Source organism: Sapajus apella, unplaced genomic scaffold (genome assembly GCF_009761245.1).
Source record: "Sapajus apella isolate SASKATOON/1434 unplaced genomic scaffold, GSC_monkey_1.0 scaffold97, whole genome shotgun sequence".
Lineage (NCBI taxonomy): Eukaryota > Metazoa > Chordata > Mammalia > Primates > Cebidae > Sapajus > Sapajus apella.
In genome coordinates, this window is record NW_022437037.1 from 3,199,808 (window position 1) to 3,218,185 (window position 18,378).

The following is an 18,378-nucleotide window of genomic DNA, read 5'->3' on the forward strand; positions in this document are numbered from 1 at the left end:
TTTTTTTTTTTTTTTTTTTTTTTTTTTTTTGAGACAGAGTTTCACTCTTGTTACCCAGACTGGAGTGCAATGGCGCGATCTCGGCTCACCGCAACCTCCGCCTCCTGGGTTCAAGCAATTCTCCTGCCTCAGCCTCCCGAGTAGCTGGGATTACAGGCACGCACCATCATGTCCAGCTAATTTTTGTATTTTTAGTAGAGACGAGGTTTCACCTTGTTGACCAGGATGGTCTCGATCTCTTGACCTCGTGATCCACCCGCCTCGGCCTCCCAAAGTGCTGGGATTACAGGCTTGAGCCACCGCGCCCGGCTGCATTTCTTAATATCATACAATATCTTGCCTTTTCTCAAATTTAGTTACTTGTTTGTATAATACCTTTTCAACAGATTTATCTGCCTTTGTAACTAATCCACTATTGTATTCATATTCATTTAAAAGACTTTGACATATTTCTATCCTAGGTTTAAAAAAATGTATTGCCCTAAACTTTTCCACCTTTGGGTATTATTAATATTTTTGCTGATTTGTTATATTCTTTCTTTATTAGTGTTGTTATTTTTAGAGATAGAGTTTTGTTGTGTCACCCAGGCTGGCATGCGGTGATGCTATCATAGCTCACTGCAGCCTTGAACTCCTGAACTCAAGGAATCCCCTGCATCAGCCTTCTGAGTAGTTGGGACCACAGGCATGTGCCACCACACCCACCTGATTTTTTTTGAGACAGAGCTTTGTTCTTGTTGCCTAGGCTGGAGTACAATGGTGAGATCTTGGCTCACTGCAACCTCCACCTCCCGGGTTCAAGCAATTCTCCAGCCTCAGCCTCCTAAGTAGTTAGGATTATAGGCATGCACCACCATGCCTGGCTAATTTTATATTTTTAGTAGAGACGGGGTTTCACCATGTTGGTCAGGCTGGTCTCGAACCCCTGACCTCGAGGGTCATCCACCCGCTTCAGCCTTCCAAAGTGCTGGGATTGCAGGCATGAGCCACTGTGCCTGGCCCCAGCTAATTTTTGTTACTTTTGTAGAGACAAGGTCTCACTATGTTGCTCAGGCTCATTTTTACTTCCTGTCCTCAAGCAATCCTCCCACCTCAGCCCCGCAAAATACTGGGTTTACAGGGTATCCAGCCTATGTTCTTTATTTTAAACTTAACATTGTAACCCAAGCTTTCAATTTTGATGTTAAGAATTCTCCAAAATCATCATTTAAATATGGATAGGTAATGTTCCATGACAAGGGTTCAGAGTATGCAGAGTATGGTTCTTCCTGGGGTCTCTGAGTTAGCTGTTAACAGCTTTTCCTGTCTAATCAGTAAATAAGCTTCCAGTAGTGGAACTCATGGTCAAGGATCTGCCTTCTAAGTTCATGTGTTTCTCCCTCCCCTGCATCAGAATCCACCTCATTGCCTGGAGATCACGCCACCGTCTTCAGAAAAGCTGGTCTCAGTGATGCGGTTAAGTGACCTCTCTACAGAAGATGATGACTCAGGTCACTGTAAAATGAATCATTATGATAAGAAGATTGACAGTCTAATGAATGCAGTTGGTTGTCTGAAGTCTGAGGTGAGAGAGGTAGGGGGCTGGTGAGACAGCTAGTACCCTGAGGATGTGCAGAACCACCCAGGTAGATTTCCTGCCTGGTCCCTCAACATGCCTCTGCAGGCCTTCTGCCCTCCTCTTCAGGGTTGCCCAGGGTTTCAGGTGCCCGCCTGGGGAGGGAGATGGGGCAGCATGAGATCCCATCCCACCAAGGGATGCTCTCTATTGAGTATGCTGCTGTCCTGGTGCTCTACGTGGGTAGTCTGATTTGACTTTACAATAGCATGTGAAGCTGGTGGTGGTAATGTCCTCATTATAAAGATGAAATACCTGGGAAACTAGGGCCTATGCGTTCCACTTTATACAGAGTTTAACACAAAGCCCCAAAGAGGCCAAGGAAGTTTGTCCTCAGTTTCTGTGCTGTCTCTTGGGGTGGGATATGGTAATGGAACTGGAAATAGAAGGTAGAAGTCCAAGGTCCCCAACTAGGAAGTTGGTAGATTTGTCATTAAAATCCAGGCTTTGGGCTGGGTGTGGTGGCTCACGTCTGTAATCCCAGCACTTTGGGAGGCCAAAGCAGGCGGATCACAAGGTCAGGAGTTCAGGACCAGCCTGGCCAATATGGTGAAACCCCATCTCTACAAAAAGTACAAAAAATAGTTGGGTGTGGTGGCGGGCGCCTGTAGTCCCAGGTACTCAGGAGGCTGAGCCAGGAGAATCACTTGAACCCAGGAGACAAGGTTGCAGTGAGCCGAGATCACGAGACTACACTACAGCTTGAGGGACAGAGCAAAACTCTGTCTCTAAATCAATCAATCAATCAATCAATCAATCCAGGGCCTGGTGCGGTGGCTCACACCTGTAATTCCAGCTACTTGGGAGGCTGAGGCAGGCGGATCGCTTTAGCCATAGAGATGGAGATTACAGTAAGCCAAGATCACGTCACTGCACTCCAATCTAGGATGACAGAGCAAGACTGTCTCAAAATAAACAAACTTATTTTTTGAGATGGAGTCTCGAACTGTTGCCTGAGCTGGAGTGCAGTGGCACAATCTTGGCTCACTACAACCTCCGCCTCCTGATTTCAAGTGATTTTCCTGCCTTAGCCTCTTGAGTAGCTGAGTTCACAGGCATGTGCCACCATATCTGGCTAATTTTTATATTTTTAGTAGAGACAGAGTTTCACCGTGTTGGCCAGGCTGATCTCGAACTACTGACCTTAAGTGATCTACCTGCCTTGGCCTCCCAAACCCTGGGATTACAGGCATGAGCCACCATGCCCGGCTGGGGCCCTTAGTTTGGTCCAAAGCATTGGGCCGCTATAGCAATGAAGCATAGAGGAGGGACCTCCCTTCAGTGGCTCCTGCCTGCATCCCCTTGCCCAGGTCAAGATGCAGAAGGGTGAGCGCCAGATGGCCAAAAGGTTCCTGGAGGAGCGGAAGGAAGAGCTGGAGGAGGTGGCCCACGAACTGGCTGAGACTGAGCATGAGAACACGGTGCTGAGGCACAACATTGAGCGCATGAAGGAGGAGAAGGACTTCACCATGTAAGTGCCTGCCCTGCCCGTGCTGATTTATTCCTCACCGCCAGGCAGCCCTGAACCCTGGGCAGTAATGGAAAGCAATGGAGGAGGTGGGCACAGGCACTGTGCCCGTGTCCTGGAGCCTGTTCAATAGTCACAAAGTTAATTACAGTTATTACTGATTGTGCTTATGATTCGTACTGTGAGGGGAAGGGAGGACCCCATGGGGGGTAGGTAATAGGGAACTCTTTCTGGAACAAGTGACATTTAAGAGGCATCCTGCAGGATGGTTAAGTGTTCATCAGGTGGGCGCCGGGGAAGAAAGCATGCTACTCAGTGGGAACATCTTGTGGGAATATCTTGTGGGAAGGCCCCAAAGTGGGAAAGTGTTTGTAGCTGAGAAATGGAAAGCAGGCCAGAGTGGGTGAGCAGAGGACAAGGGGGCCATACAGGTTGGCAGGGGGCCAGTTCTCAGCAGCTACTCTGAGGCATTTGCACTGAGGACATTTTGGAAGCCATGGAAAGGATTTCTTTTATTTAATTAATTTATTTGGCCAGGCGAGATGGCTTATTCCTGTAATCCCAGCATTTTGGGAGGCTGAGGTGGGTGAATTACGAGGTCAGGAGTTTGAGACCAGCCTGGCCAACATGGTGAAACCCTGTCTCTACTACAAATACAAAAAATGAGCTGGGTATGGTGGCGGGTGCCTATAATCCTAACTACTTGGGAGGCTGAGGCAGGAGAATTGCTTGAACCCTGGAGGCGGAAGTTGCAGTGAGCTGAGATTGTGCCACTGCACTCCAGCCCAGGCAACAGTGCGAGACTCCATATTAAAAAAAAATTGTTTATTTTGAGACGGAGTCTCACACTGTCATCCACGCTGGAGTGCAGTGGCGTGATCTTGGCTTGCTGCAATCTCTGCCTCCTTGGCTAAAGTGATCCTCCTGCCTTAGCCTCCCAAGTAGCTGGAATTACAGGTGCTCACCACCATGCCTGGCTAACTTGTATTTTTAGTAGAAATGGGGTTTCACCTGTTGGCCAGGCTGCTCTCAAATGCCTGATCTAAAGTGGTCTACCCGCCTCAGCCTCCCAAAGTGCTGGGATTACAGGCAGTAGCCACTATACCTGGCCTAGAGCCATAGAAAGGTTTTAAAAACCTTGACTCCAGCATAGAGAAGAGATAGAAGGGCTCAAAAGTGTATCTGAAGATGGTGGATAGGAGGGCGTGGTGTTGGGGGGTGTGCAGAGATGATAATGGTGGGTGTTTGAGAGAAACAAGGCCACAGGTAGCTAATGTCTCTTGGTGTGGAGGCCATGGTCTGCTGCCCAGGCAAATGTAACTTCTGGCCTTGGTCCTTTCAGAAGGCCACCCAGGCCAGAAGGGCTGTCCCTGCCCCTTCCCCCACTTTTTCCTAACCAGAGGTGGCTTCCCAGGGCATTGTGAGGCAAGCTTGGAGCTCTGGACATGCGAGGGCTGGGAGGGCTCACAGAGCCCTGTCTTTCTGGCCCTAGACTTCAGAAGAAACACCTACAACAGGAGAAGGAGTGCCTCATGTCCAAGCTGGTAGAGGCTGAAATGGATGGGGCTGCAGCTGCCAAGCAGGTCATGGCCTTGAAGGATACCATCGGGAAGCTGAAAACGGTAGGTGGCAGGTGGGAGGACCCCAGTCATGGAACTGTCCCAGGGAGGGGGCAGCTGCAGGCTGTGGTGGGGTCTTTATGCAGTCATCAGGCAGTCTTTATGACATCTTCAGGCTGGGGGAGGGCATGCTTAACCCCCAGACCCCCACCTACCACTCTCACTTCCCAATCCTTGACCCTTAAAGATGACCTCTGGTCACCGCCTGTGAGGAGACCTCATCATGGGTCACCTGGGATCACAGTGAGTCAAGGCATGTGGTTGATTCCTGCAAGTATCAGCCACTAGTTCTTGTCATCCTCCTTTGCTTCCTTCAGGAAGTCTGCCCTGACTGTATTTGCCCACATTCTCCCACCCCTTTCTCCACCTTTGCTCACAGCAGGCTTAGCTCCTGCTTGTCCCTCTGGGTCCACCGCCTCCGGGAATCCTGCCGTTGATCACCGTGGTGCTATACACAGCCTGGCTCTCCTTGTCTGGGCTTTCTGACACCAGCCCTCGAGTGCCCATGGGGCCTGCTTCTTCCCTCTTCCCCCACATCTGTAAGACTGCCTGCTTGTCTTTCAGGAGAAACAAATGACCTGCACGGACATCAACACCCTGACGAGGCAGAAGGAACTTCTCCTGCAGAAGCTGAGCACATTTGAAGAGACCAACCGCACCCTCCGAGACCTCTTGAGGGAACAGCACTGCAAAGAGGTGAGCTCAGGGCCCAGCTTTTTCCCTCCAGCCTCGAATGCCCATCCTCTCTGAGCCTTTCTTCTTGTCTGTAAAAAGAAAATAAGATTGGTGCCTGACCTGAGAGGGCCTTAGAGAGATTTAATGCATTCAGGTCGGGCGCAGTGGCTCATTCCTGTAATCTCAGCACTTAGGGAGGCCAAGGCGGACGGATCACAAGGTCAAGAGATTGAGACCATTCTGGCCAACATGATGAAACCCCATCTCTACTAAAAAAAATAGAAAAACTTAGCTGGGCATGGTGGCACACGCCTGTAGTCCCAGCTACTAGGGAGGCCGAGGCAGAAGAATTGCTTGAACCCAGGAGGCAGAGGTTGCAGTGAGCCGAGATCGCGCCACTGCACTCCAGCCTGGCGCCTGGTGACAGAGCAAGACTCTGTCTCAAAAAAAAAAAAAAAAAAAAGATTTAATGAAATCGTTCACATGAAGTGCTCAGCACCTGGTAGATGAGTACCATCTTAGAGGGTGTTGAATCTGAGCCGGTCAGCACAGGAAGGACCTTGAAAAAGTCAGTGGGTTCAACTGTATTCCTCAAGAGAAAATAAAAAAAGAAAAAGAAAAGAAAAAGTCACTGGGGAGTCAGGGAGGGGTTCAGCCCAGGGCAAGGAAAAGAGAGTTTCAGACCATAGCTTTTTGTTCTGTAAGAGAATGATTAATGGCTAGCAGACACAAATCATGTGGTCTCACTTTGTTTTTGTTTCTTTTTTTGAGATGGAGTCTCACTCTGTCGCTCAGGCTGGAGTGCAGTGGCACCATCTTGGCTCACTGCAACCTCCACCTCCGAGGTTCAAGTGATTCTCCTGCCTCAGCCTCCCAAGTAGCTGGGATTACAGGTGCCTGCCACCATGCCCAGCTAAGTTTCGTATTTTTAGTAGAGACAGGGTTTCACCATATTGACTAGGCTGTTCTCAAATTCCTGATCTTGTGATCCACCTGCCTTGGCCCCCCAAAGTGCTGGGATTACTGGTGTGAGCCACTGCACCCTGGCTTTGTTTTCTTTTCTTTTTTTTTTTTTTTTTGAGATGGAGTCTTGCTCTGTTACCCAGGCTGTAGTGCAGCTGCATGATCTCCGGCTCACTGCAACCTATGCCTTCCTGGATCAGGTGATTCTTCTGCCTCAGCCTCCTGAGTAGGGGGGACTATAGGAACATTGTACCACATATGGCTAATTTTGTATTTTTAGTAGAGACGGGGTTTCACTGTATTGACCAGGCTACTGTTTTCTTAAAATATATTTTCTGAGGCTGGGTGTGGTGGATCACTTGAGGTCAGGAGTTCAAGAACAGCCTGGCCAAACTCCGTGTCTACTAAAAGTACAAAAATAAGTTTTATAATCCCAGCACTTTGGGAGGCTGAGGTAGGTAGATCATGAGATCAAGAGTTCGAGACCAGCCTAGCCAATATGGTAAAACCCCATCTCTACTGAAAAAATACAAAAATTAGCCAGTTGTGGTAGCATGCGCCTGTAACCCCAGCTACTTGGGAGGCTAAGGCAGAATTGCTTAAACTTGGGAGGTAGAGGTTGCAGTGAGCCAAGATTGCATCACTGCACTTCAGCCTGGGTGACAGACCAATACTCTGTCTTGAAAAAAAAAAAAATTAGCCGGATGTGGTGGTGGGTGCCTGTAATCCCAGCTACTTGGGAGGCTAAGGCAAGAGAATCACTTGAACTTTGGAGGCGGAGGTTGCAGTGAGCTGAGATCATGCCACTGTACTCCAGCCTGGCCTGGGCGACAGAGCGAGACTCCATCTCAAAAAAAAAAAAAAAGCTCTCTGAAACATTATATGTTAGCAAATACGGTCGACCCTCTGTATTTGTGGGTTGCACATTCATAGATTCAGCCAACCTTGGATTGAAGATATTTGAAAAATAAATTACATATTTACCGATTTTCTTGATATTATTCCCTAAATCACATAACAACTATTTACATAGCGTTTACCTTGTACAAGGTATTCTAAGTAAACTAGAGATGATTTAAAGTATATGGGAGGAAGTGCCATTTTATATCTTTGGATTTTGGTATCCACAGAAGGTCTTAGAACCAGTCCTCCATGAATATTAAGGGATGACTGTATTTTTTTTTTTGATAGTCAAATAAAAATTAATGATGTGCAACATGTTTTGACAGATGTACACAATGTGGAATGGCTAAGTCAAGCTAATCAACCTGTGCATTGCCTCACATACTAAGATATTTGTGGTGAAAACACTTAAGGTTTTCTTTTAGCAATTTTCAAGTATACAGATAGTAACTATAGTCACCATGTTGAACGATTTCACCTTGTTTAACTGAAATCTTATGTCCTTTGACCAGTGTTTCCGCAATGTCCCCCAAAAATTCCATCTCTGAAAACCAGCATTTTCTGCTTCTGTGAGTTTGACGACTTTTTTTTTTTTGAGACAGAGTCTTGCTGTGTCACCAGGATGGAGTACAGTGGCACGATCTCGGCTCACTGCAGCCTCTGCCTCCCGGGTTTGAGCAATTCTTCTCCCTCAGCCTCACAAGTAGCTGGGACAACAGGCACACACCACCATGCCCAGCTAATTTTTGTATTTTTAGTAGAGATGGGTTTCACCATGTTGGTCAGGCTGGTCTTGAACTCCTGACCTTGTGATCCACCCGCTTTGATTTCCCAAAATGCTGGGATTACAGGCATTAGTCACCATGCCTGGCTTTTTTTTTTTTTTTTTTTTTTTTTTTGAGACAGAGTCTTGCTCTGTCACCAGGCTGGAGTGCAGTGGTGTGATCTTGGCTTACTGCAGCCTCTGCCTCCCGGGTTTGAACAATTCCCCTCAGCTTACTGAGTAGCTGGGACTACAGGCACGCACCACCATGCCCAGCCAATTTTTGTATGTTTAGTAGAGACAGGGTTTCACCATGTTGACCAGGATGGTCTTGATCTCTTGACCTCATGATTTGCCCGCCTTGGCCTCCCAAAGTGCTGGGATTATAGCCATGTGTCACTGTACCCAGCCAAGTTCAACTTCTTTATGTTCCACATATGAGTGGGGTCATGTGGTCTTTATGTGCCTGGCTCATTTCACTGTGTATAATGTCCTCTAATTTTGTGCATGTTGTGAAAGGATTTCCTTTTTGAAGGCTCAGTAGTATTCCATTGTGTATCTCTACTGCATTTTCTTCATTCATCTGTTGATGAACACTTAGATTGATGCCCTATCTTGGCTATTGTGAATAATGATATATTAGCAAATATTTCAGAAAAGACTGACAGTATAAACAGTTGTCTTCCTGTTTGGTTCTAAGCAAAGGGATAACAGTACTCTCAAAATGCCAGTGCTAATGAAATGACGTTTTTTTTAGTTTTGCTTTTTTTTTTTTTTTTTTTAAAAAAAAAAAACATTGTCAACCTTGTTTTTACCTTTAAAAATTAATACATTGGCTGGTGCAGTGGCTCATGGCTGTAATCCTAGCACTTTGGGTGGCGAAGGCGGGAAGATCATAAGGTCAGGAGTTCGAGAGCAGCTTGACCAACATGGTGAAACCCTGTCTCTACTAAAAATACAAAAATGTGGCTGGGTGCAGTGGCTCAAGCCTGTAATCCCAGTACTTTGGGAGGCCAAGGCGGGCGGATCACAAGGTCAGGAGTTTGAGATCGGCCTTACCAACATGATAAAACCCCATCTGTACTAAAAATAAAAAATGTAGCCAGGCGGGCCGGGCGTGGTGGCTCACACCTGTAATCCCAGCACTTTGGGAGGCCGAGGCGGGTGGATCACGAGATCAGGAGATCGAGACCATCCTGGTCAACATGGTGAAACCCCGTCTCTACTAAAAATACAAAAAAATCAGCTGGGCCTGGTGGCGTGTGCCTGTAATCCCAGCTACTTAGGAGACTGAGGCAGGAGAATTGCCTGAACCCAGGAGGTGGAGGTTGTGGTGAGCCGAGATCGCGCCATTGCACTCCAGCCTGGGTAACAAGAGCAAAACTCCATCTCAAAAAAAAAAAAAAAATGTAGCCAGGCATGGTGGCACATGCCTGTAATCCTAGCTACTCAGGAGGCTGAGGCAGGAGCATCTCTTGAACCTGGGAGGCGGAGGTTGCAGTGAGCTGAGATCGTGCCACTGCACTCCAACCTGGATGACAGAGTGATACTCTGTCTCAAAAACAGCAACAAAAAAAATGTGGTGGGCGCCTGTAATCCCAGCTACTCAAGAGGCTGAGACAGGAGAATCGCTTGAACCCAGTCGGCGGAGGTTACAATGAGCCTAGATCGCACCACTGTACTCCTGCCTGGGTAACAGAGTGAAACTGTCTGAAAAAAAAAAAAAAATTAATATATAAAATAAGGCCAAGTGTGGTGGCTCATGCCTATAATCCCAGCACTCTGGGAGGTGGAAGAATTGCTTGAGGCCAGGAGTTTGACACCAGCCTGGGCAACACAGTGAGACTTCATCTGTACAAAACATTTTAAATTTAGCCAAATGTGGTGGCGCATACCTATTGTCCTAACTACTTTGGAGATGGGAGGATCGCTTGAGCCCAGGAGGTCAAGGCTACAGTGAGCTGTGATTGTGGCACTCACTCAAGCTGAGTGACAGAGTAAGACTGTCTCAAAAAAAATTTTTATATGTGTAAAATAAGTAATATAAAGTGTTATACTCACTGCTCAGCTTTTAAAATAAGTGTCTACATAGTTGAATCCCTTTGGTGTATCATTTTGCAATAACCTTGTCTCCCTTCCCTCAGAGGGAACCTTTATTTATTTTGATACAGAGTCTTGCTCTGTCACCCAGGCTGAAGTGGCACAATCTCAGCTCACTGCAACCTCTGCCTCCTGGGTTAAAATTCTCTTGCCTCAACTTCCCAAGTAGCTGGGATTACAGGCATGCATCATCATGCCTGGCTAATTTTTTGTATTTTTAGTAGAGATAGGGTTTTTCTATGTTAGCCAGGCTGGTCTCGAACTCCTGACCTCAAGTGATCTGCTCAATTTCACTTTTGAAAATGTTGCACTTTAGCCTGGATGACAGAGCCAAACACTGTCTCAAAAAATTTAAAAAGCTGGATGCAGTGGCTCATTCCTGTAATTCTAGCACTTTGGGAGGCTGAGGTGGGTGGGTTGCCTGAGCTCAGGAGTTTAAGACCAGCCTGGGCTAGCTACATGGTGAAACCCCCCATCTCTACTAAAATACAAAAAATTAGCTGGCATGGGTGGTGCATGCCTGTAGTCCCAGCTACTCGGGAGGCTGAGGCGGGAGAATCGCCTGAATCCGGGAGGCAGAGGTTGCAGTGAGCTGAGATCAAGCCACCACACTCCAGCCTGGGTGACAAAGCGAGACTCCATCTCACAAAAAGAAAAAAGCCTCTTGCTCTAGCAAGTTTTTTCCATTTTTGGTTTCTTAGCTTCTATCATCCTGGAGTCCCATCTTCAATTGGAGATGAAGGGTCAGCTAATTTGAAATCCCACCCAAAAGTTGTATTTCCTGTTCAGTCTAGGCTCAGCTCCTTGGTGCCCAGCTATGCTCAGGGCTGCCTCACCATCTTGGTGCTTACTGGGGAGCACTCAGTGTGGTGGGGAACTGCTCTGGCTCTGGAGTCTGAGTTGGCTTCAGGACCCAGTGCTGCCACATCCAGCTGTGTGACTTCACTTGCCTTCACTTCTCCTCACTTGCCTTCGCTCTCCTCCTCTGTGAGATGGGGTGGTGATAGTGCATGGCTCTTAGAGTAGGGGGCTTTGGTGAGTTCATGCACAGAGGATGGCAGAAGAGTTGGGCAGTGGTTTCAGTGCCCCAGGGGAGGCCTGGAGGGCAGTGAGAACAGCCTCAGGCTCTGCATCCATGGCCAAGCCTTTTGTCCATGTTCTTTGCTTGTTGCCAGAGAAACCATAATACTGTCTTATTTCAGTTCCTAGGTCCCCAGGAAACTTTGGGAACCAAAGAGCCCTTTAAGGGCTTATGAAGGGGATCTATGGGTCTGAGTGGGAGAGGGTGAACAAGGTGTCTCTCCTTCAAGGGAGACTTTGTTCAGGTGCCAAGGAAGAATGGGGACAGTCAAAAAGACACAGCCCAGTGAGAAAATGGGCCAAGAGGAAACCCAAATGGCTCATATGAGAGGGTACTAATCCTCACTGGTAATTAGAAAAATGCAAATGAAACCAGCAGGAATGCTGTTGGCAGAGACTGCCAACCGAGGCAGAGGTTGGCTGCTGCTTGGTGCTGGTGAATGCCGGGAAATGAGTCCTCCCACGTCCTGCTTGTAGCCCGGTGAATTGGTGCAAGCATTTTGCAGGGCATTTTAGCCACAAATCAGACCTTCTGACCTGGCCATTCCTCTTCTTGGTATCAGTCCTAGACAGGCACTTTGTATATACCCAGCAATGTGTATTGCTGCAGTGTTTGCAGTTGCAAAACATGCGAACAGCCTCATTGTCCGGAGGTGGTAAGGAGAGGTTAAAAATGACAATGGCATGTTAGAGACAGGGAGAGGTTAACTACGCCGTGGCATATTAGAGACAGAAAGCAGATCAGTGGTTGCAAGGGGCAGAAGTGGGAGGGAATGGGAATGGCTGCTCAGTGGTACAGGGTTTCTTTTTCAGGTGATAAAAATGTTGCAGATCTAGATAGTGGTGATGGCTGTGAATATTATGAATGTACTAAATGCCACTGAATTTTATGCTTAAAAATGGTTAGCCAGTAATGTTGGGGCACACCTGTGGTCCCAGCTATTGAGGAGGCTAAGGTGGGAGGATCACTTGAGTCCAGGAGTTCAAGGATGTAGTAAGCTATGATACATGATCACAACATGCACTTCAGCTTGGGTGACAGAGCTAGACTGTGTCTCTAAAAAATAAATAAATAAAAAAGCTGAGCACAGTAGCTCGTGCCAGTAATCCCAGCACTGTGGGTGGCTGAGGCGGGCAGATCACCTGAGGTTGCAAGATCAACCTGACCAACATGGAGAAACCCCGTCTGTAATAAAAACACAAAAATTGGCTGGGCGTGGTGGCGCATGCCTGTAATCCCAGCTACTCGGGAGGCTGAGGCAGGAGAATCACTTGAACCTGGGAGGCAGAGGTTGCAGTGAGCTGAGATCGCGCCACTGCACTCCAGCCTGAGCAAAAAGAGCGAGGCTCTGTCTCAAAAAATAATAATAAAATGAAATATAAATAAATAAATAAAAAGGTTAAAATGAAAAAAAATTTAAAAATTTACCACAATTTTAAAAAATTAATTTATTTATTTTTCCCTCCCTCCTCCCAGTTTTACCACAATTAAAAAAAATTAATAACAGAATATAGCAAAGCCATTTAATTGTACACTTTATTTTTTCTTCTAGCTTTAATGGGGTATGTTTGACAAACATAAGTAGTATATATTTTGAGATGTTCATCGTGATGATGTGATACCCATATACATTGTAAAGTGACCACAAGCGAATTAACACATCCATCGCGTCACACGGTCACCTTTTTGTTGTGTGTGTGGTGAAAACACTTAAGATCTCCTAGCAGATTTAAAGTATATAATACATCATTAATTACAGTCACTATGCTGTACATTTTAAATGGTGTTCAAATTTATATCTCAATAAAGCTGTTTTTAAAAATCAAGTAACGCATAAATACAATATGATATTATTTTCCTTCCCCCAGAGAGAAACAGTATTTCTCTTGATGCAGCAAAATACTGTTTCAGTACAGAGAAACGTTATTTATTTCAATACAGTATTGAATTCTGTATAGTATTTTCCATACAGAGAAATACAGTATTTCTCTGTAAATGCAGAGAATAAGAGTGGGAAGGACACCCCTCAAACTAATAGCAGTCGGGTAGGGTTTGGAGGTAGGTACAGGAGGAACTGTAGCTTTATTAGCATTCACTATTTCATAGTGAGAATATATTCACCTATTACTTTTCAAATTAGAAATAGTTTTTTGGGCCAGGTGTGGTGGCTCACACCTGTAATCCCAGCAGTTTGGGAGGCCAAGGCGGGCAGATGGTTTCAACCCTGGAAGACCAGCCTGGGCAAACAGGGAGACCCCCCAACTCTACAAATAATAATCATATTTTAAAAGTCGAGCATGGTGGTACATGCTTGTGGTTCCAGCTAGTTGGGAGGCTGAGATGGGAGGATGGCTTGAGGCCATAAGGTCCAGGCTTCAGTGAGCCATGATCGCACCACTGCACTCCAGCCTGGGCAACAGAGCAAGACTGTTAAAGAAAAAAATACAATTTTTTGGAGAAGGTAAAGAATCAATAAAATGTAGATAGCTGGGTTTATTGTTTAATGACTTGACCTTTTCCTTTCCTTTCCTTTCTTTGAAGGATTCTGAAAGACTAATGGAGCAACAAGGAGCACTACTGAAACGGCTGGCGGAGGCCGACTCTGAGAAAGCGGTAACTAAGGCTTCCCCATCTACTGTAGTGGGTACAAGTGGCAAGACAGATCCGCTACAAAGTGTAGAGGTGCTTGGATCAAGGCAGGAGAGTCTGGAGCATTTCTCTGGGTCTTAGTTTCATGATCTGTAAAATGGCCTGATGTCTCCCTGCCTGTTCTGATAGGCTTGTCAAGTTAGTTACTTTTGACCTTGAGCCACAAAACTGGACACCAACATGAGGGAGGGTAATAATAATGTTGGATTTGTAAATCATCTGTGTCTGTTAAAACTGGATTTCCTTATTTGTATCATGGATTCAAAGCCATCAAAAAGTACACACCTTTGGACTCAGTAATCCTAATTCTAGGAATCTCTCCTAAAACACCATGTTCCAAAGTGTATTCATGGATCCCTAAGTTCCTCAAGATGTTAATGGGTGCAAGAAACCAAAGGGGAGGTTCCATAGCCAATTAAATTTGGGAAACCATAGGCTGGCCCAAACATAAAGTTCAACAGCTTCTTCCAAGACTTTTTTGGAGCCTCTGCTGTATTAATGCTTTCGTAAGTCTCCAAGAGAGGGGAGGGAGATGGAGGCCCATTTTCCCAAGGTGGGGCCTATGGCCTCTGACGCTTAGTCAAGGAAGGAGTAGACAAGCAGCAAGCTCAGCGATAATGCCTAAACCTATTCCCAGCTCAGGAGCCCTTGTTAAATTATGATACATCAGGCTGGGCACGGTGGCTCATGCCTGTAATCCAGCACTTTGGGAGGCTGAGGCAGGAGGATCACAAGGTCAGGAGATTGAGACCATCGTGGCCAACATGGTGAAACCTCATCTCTACTAAAAATACAAAAATTAGCCGGGTGTGGTGGTACGTGCCTGTAATTCCAGCTACTTAGGAGGCTGAAGCAGAAGAATCACTTGAATCGGGAGTTGGAGGTTGCAGTGAGCCAAGATTGCATCACTGCATTCTAGCCTAGCGACAGAGCAAGACTCTGTCTCCAAAAAAAAAAAAAAAAAATTATGATACATCAGTAATTTGAAACATCAAGCCACTCTTTCAAAAGATACAGAAGATTTAATCACATTGTGGTAAATATGAGATTTTAGATTATGGAACAAATTAGGCATATGACTTGTTTTTAACTTTCCTATTGTGCTGAGCGTATGACTTTTAACGTGCATTAGCAGTGGTTATCTCTGCATGGGGATTACGGGGTTTCTTTGGAGGATTGTTTTTGGTGTGTTTTCTGCAATTAGCGTTACTGTTCTTAAATTGCAAAATAAATATATATTCATTGTTTAAAACAATTTTTTTTATGCATATGTTAGGTACTTCCTACCAGGGTCTCTGACATGGGTCAATGTATTTAGGACCTTGGGCCCCAGTGGCCAGGCACTCACAAGTCTCTCTCCTCCCTGGGCCGGGCCTCTTTGCCCTTCCCAAGGGGGCACCTGACAGTCTGTGTTCTCTCCCAGCGTCTTCTGTTGCTGCTGCAAGACAAGGACAAGGAGGTGGAAGAGCTCCTTCAGGAAATACAATGTGAGAAGGTATTGTCCCCAGCAGCTGTGCATTGTTATGAGCCAGTAGAGCATAATGGATATGCAGAGAGCTGTGTTCAAATCCTGCCTCTGGGCTGGGTGCAGTGGTTCATGCCTGTAATTCTAGCACTTTGGGAGGCAGGAGAATTAATTGAGGCCAAGAGTTTGAGAGCAGCCTTGGCAACACAGGGAGACCCCATCTCTACAAAATAAAAATTTAAAAATCAGCCAGGTGTGGTGGCATGCACCTGTAGTTCCAGCTACTGTGGATGCTGAGATGGGAGGATTGCTTGAGCCTAGGAGACTGAGGCTGTAGTGAGTTGCGGTCACGCCACTGCACTCCAGCCTCGGCAATAGAGTGATACCCTATCTCAAAAAAAAAAAAAGGCTGGGCGCATGGCTCACACCTGTAATGCCAGCACTTTTGGAGGCTGAGGTGGGTGGATCACCTGAGGTCAAGAGTTCAAGACCAGCCTGACCAACAGGTGAAACCCTATCTCTTCAAAAAAAAAATTGTCAGCCAGGCGTGGTGGTGGCTCACGCCTGTAATCCCTTTGGAAGGCCAAGGTGGGGAGATGACTTGAGGTCAGGAGATCAAGACCAGCTTGCCTAACATGGTGAAACCCTGTTTCTACTAAAAATACAAAAATCTAGCTGGGTGTGATGGCACACGCCTATAACCCCAGTTACTCAGGAGGCTGAGGCAGGAGAATTGCTGGAGCCCAGAAGGTGGAGGTAGCAGTGAGCTGAGATTGTGCCACTGTACTCCAGTCTGGGAGACAGAGCAAGACTCCGTCTCAAAAAAAAAAAAAATTGTGCCTTCGTCACTTTCTCTGTCTCTCCACAGGCTCAAGCAAAGACAGCCTCTGAGCTTTCTAAATCCATGGAGTCCATGCGTGGGCATTTGCAGGCACAGCTTCGGTCCAAAGAGGCTGAGAACAGTCGCCTGTGCATGCAGATCAAGGTACCTAGTGGCCCCACAAGTGGGGAAAGAGGAGGCAGGGGCCTTTCAATTTGATGATAGTGGCCTGGCCCAGGTATCACACTCAGGATGTATGCCTCCAAAGGTTTCTGAGGCAGCTGATGACAAAATACTCAGGCCTCAGAGACACTCTAGGACAGTGGCAAGAGCAATGGACAGAGACCCAGGAGGTATTGGGCATCCTTCCCAGATGTGTTGGAGTTGTGTGTCATGCCCCCAGGCCTATCACTTAATCCCTTAAGCCCTCAATTCTCCTAACTACCCAAGGGAAAGTGATGATCTCTTTGTAGCCCAGGGGTCCTCTGAAGTCATAGGTCTGCTGAGTGACCAAGGAACTTTCTCTGAGTGACCACAAGATTGGGAGTTCAGGGAAGGATTCCAGAGCAGTTCTGACCTAATATCAAGACCCCGTGGGCTGACAGATCCAGGGAGGTATTGTGGAGAGCTGGGAGGGACTGTGTCTCTGGTCCGAGTTAGGGGAGCCTCACACAGCTGAACACCTGTTTTTTCTCTTCCTCGTTCCCTCTTTGCTCTTGCTTTTTCCTCCCTTTCTCCTTCGTCCTCTGCTTTGCCTTCCCATGGCCTTCTTGTCTCTCTTTTCCCTCTCTGTCTCACCCCTTCCCCTTTCCAGAATCTGGAGCGCAGTGGGAATCAGCACAAGGCAGAAGTAGAGGCCATCATGGAGCAGCTGAAGGAGTTGAAGCAGAAGGGAGACCGAGACAAAGAGAGCTTGAAGAAGGCCATCCGAGCCCAGAAGGAGCGAGCCGAGAAGAGCGAGGAGTACGCCGAGCAGCTGCACGTGCAACTCGCCGACAAGGTCTCAGGCCCGGGGTGCCCAGCTCCTCACCTGCCCTGAGGAGGAGGGCTGGGTGATGGTATAGGGGTGGTTGGCCAGATGGGTAGTGGAGGGGTGGGTGGATGATGGATGGTAGTGGTGGAAAGGGTGGATGGCTGGGGAGGAGAGAGAGGGAGTTAAGGGGATCAAATGGGTAAAATCTGGATGGGTGGGTGGCTGGAGATGATTGGAGGCTTTGTAGGAGAGTTCAGCCACGTCAGCTTTATGGGTGAGAATGATGATTAAGAAAGGATTTGCAAACAGGATGCATTTGATTGCCAGAAATTTGGGAGCACTACTAGCTGGGCTCCCACTGTCACTCCCAGCACCCTCTAGATAGGTGAATTGCAGAGTGAGGTTTAGGATACCAGGGTGAGAGACAACCTAGGATGAAACCACTCCCAGCTCCCGGCAGCCTCAGCACTGACAATAGGCTGACAGGCCCTGTTGTCCTGTGTTCCTAGGATCTTTATGTTGCTGAAGCTTTATCCACCCTGGAGTCCTGGAGGAGCCGCTACAACCAAGTTGTAAAAGACAAGGGAGACCTCGAGCTGGAAATTATTGTCCTGAATGAGTATGTCTTAGAGAAGGGGAAGGAATGTGGGGCTGTTGAGGGACTTGCGTGTGCAGGTGGAGGCGCCTGGTGGCTCAGGGTGAGGGACTTGCGTGTGCAGGTGGAGGAGCCTGGTGGCTCAGGGAAGGCCATGTGGCTGATTGTGTGTACTCTCTGGGCTGGGGGCTGCACTGGGGTGTGATGCAGGCAGTCCTGAGCTGGGCTTTCTGGTTGGAGCTGGGGTGCAGGCTCTGGCCCTAGTCCTGGGGTCCTACTCTACTCTCAGGCACTGGGTAGGGGCTGGGCCTCTCTGGTCACAGAGGCATGGGTCTGACTTTAGCACCTGGGCCTGAGCCTGTCCCCAATCTACACAGTATGGGAAATGGGGCACCCTGGTGTCCTCATTCTTGTTCTTAGGGAATGGGGCAGATGGTGACCCAAGTATCTTCTCTCTGTTGTCTGCCCAGGGACAGCAGCTGTTTGCCAGTGCCTGCCAGTCAGTAGGTCAGTGGTATGGCATGTGAGTAGGGGGCAAAGGGGGCCCCAAGTTGCAAGTGACTGAGCTGACACCTTTCTGGCCACTGGTGAACTGTGAGCAGTGACCATTCCATTATTCTCATTTGTTCCTTCATTAATTGGAAAATCATGTGTTGAGCATCTACGAGGTACCAAGCTGCTGTGTGCTG

At 47.3% G+C, this 18,378-nt stretch overlaps 1 protein-coding gene across 30 annotated transcripts in view; it reads left to right on the forward strand.

Annotated features, from left to right (window-relative positions):
* The window catches only part of ODF2 (outer dense fiber of sperm tails 2), a 46,789-nt gene that overhangs the window by 13,671 nt on the left and 14,740 nt on the right, over positions 1–18,378 (forward strand). For 15 of the 30 annotated variants that reach the window (XM_032257442.1, XM_032257449.1, XM_032257454.1 and 12 more), the window contains 9 exons: positions 1,394–1,573; positions 2,926–3,086; positions 4,576–4,705; positions 5,267–5,398; positions 13,729–13,800; positions 15,260–15,331; positions 16,170–16,286; positions 16,936–17,121; positions 17,604–17,713. In XM_032257442.1, the coding sequence (XP_032113333.1) occupies positions 1,394–1,573; positions 2,926–3,086; positions 4,576–4,705; positions 5,267–5,398; positions 13,729–13,800; positions 15,260–15,331; positions 16,170–16,286; positions 16,936–17,121; positions 17,604–17,713 (1,160 nt within the window). The remainder of the gene's footprint in view (positions 1–1,393; positions 1,574–2,925; positions 3,087–4,575; positions 4,706–5,266; positions 5,399–13,728; positions 13,801–15,259; positions 15,332–16,169; positions 16,287–16,935; positions 17,122–17,603; positions 17,714–18,378) is intronic. The other 15 variants (XM_032257446.1, XM_032257451.1, XM_032257460.1 and 12 more) reach the window with 1 other exon arrangement.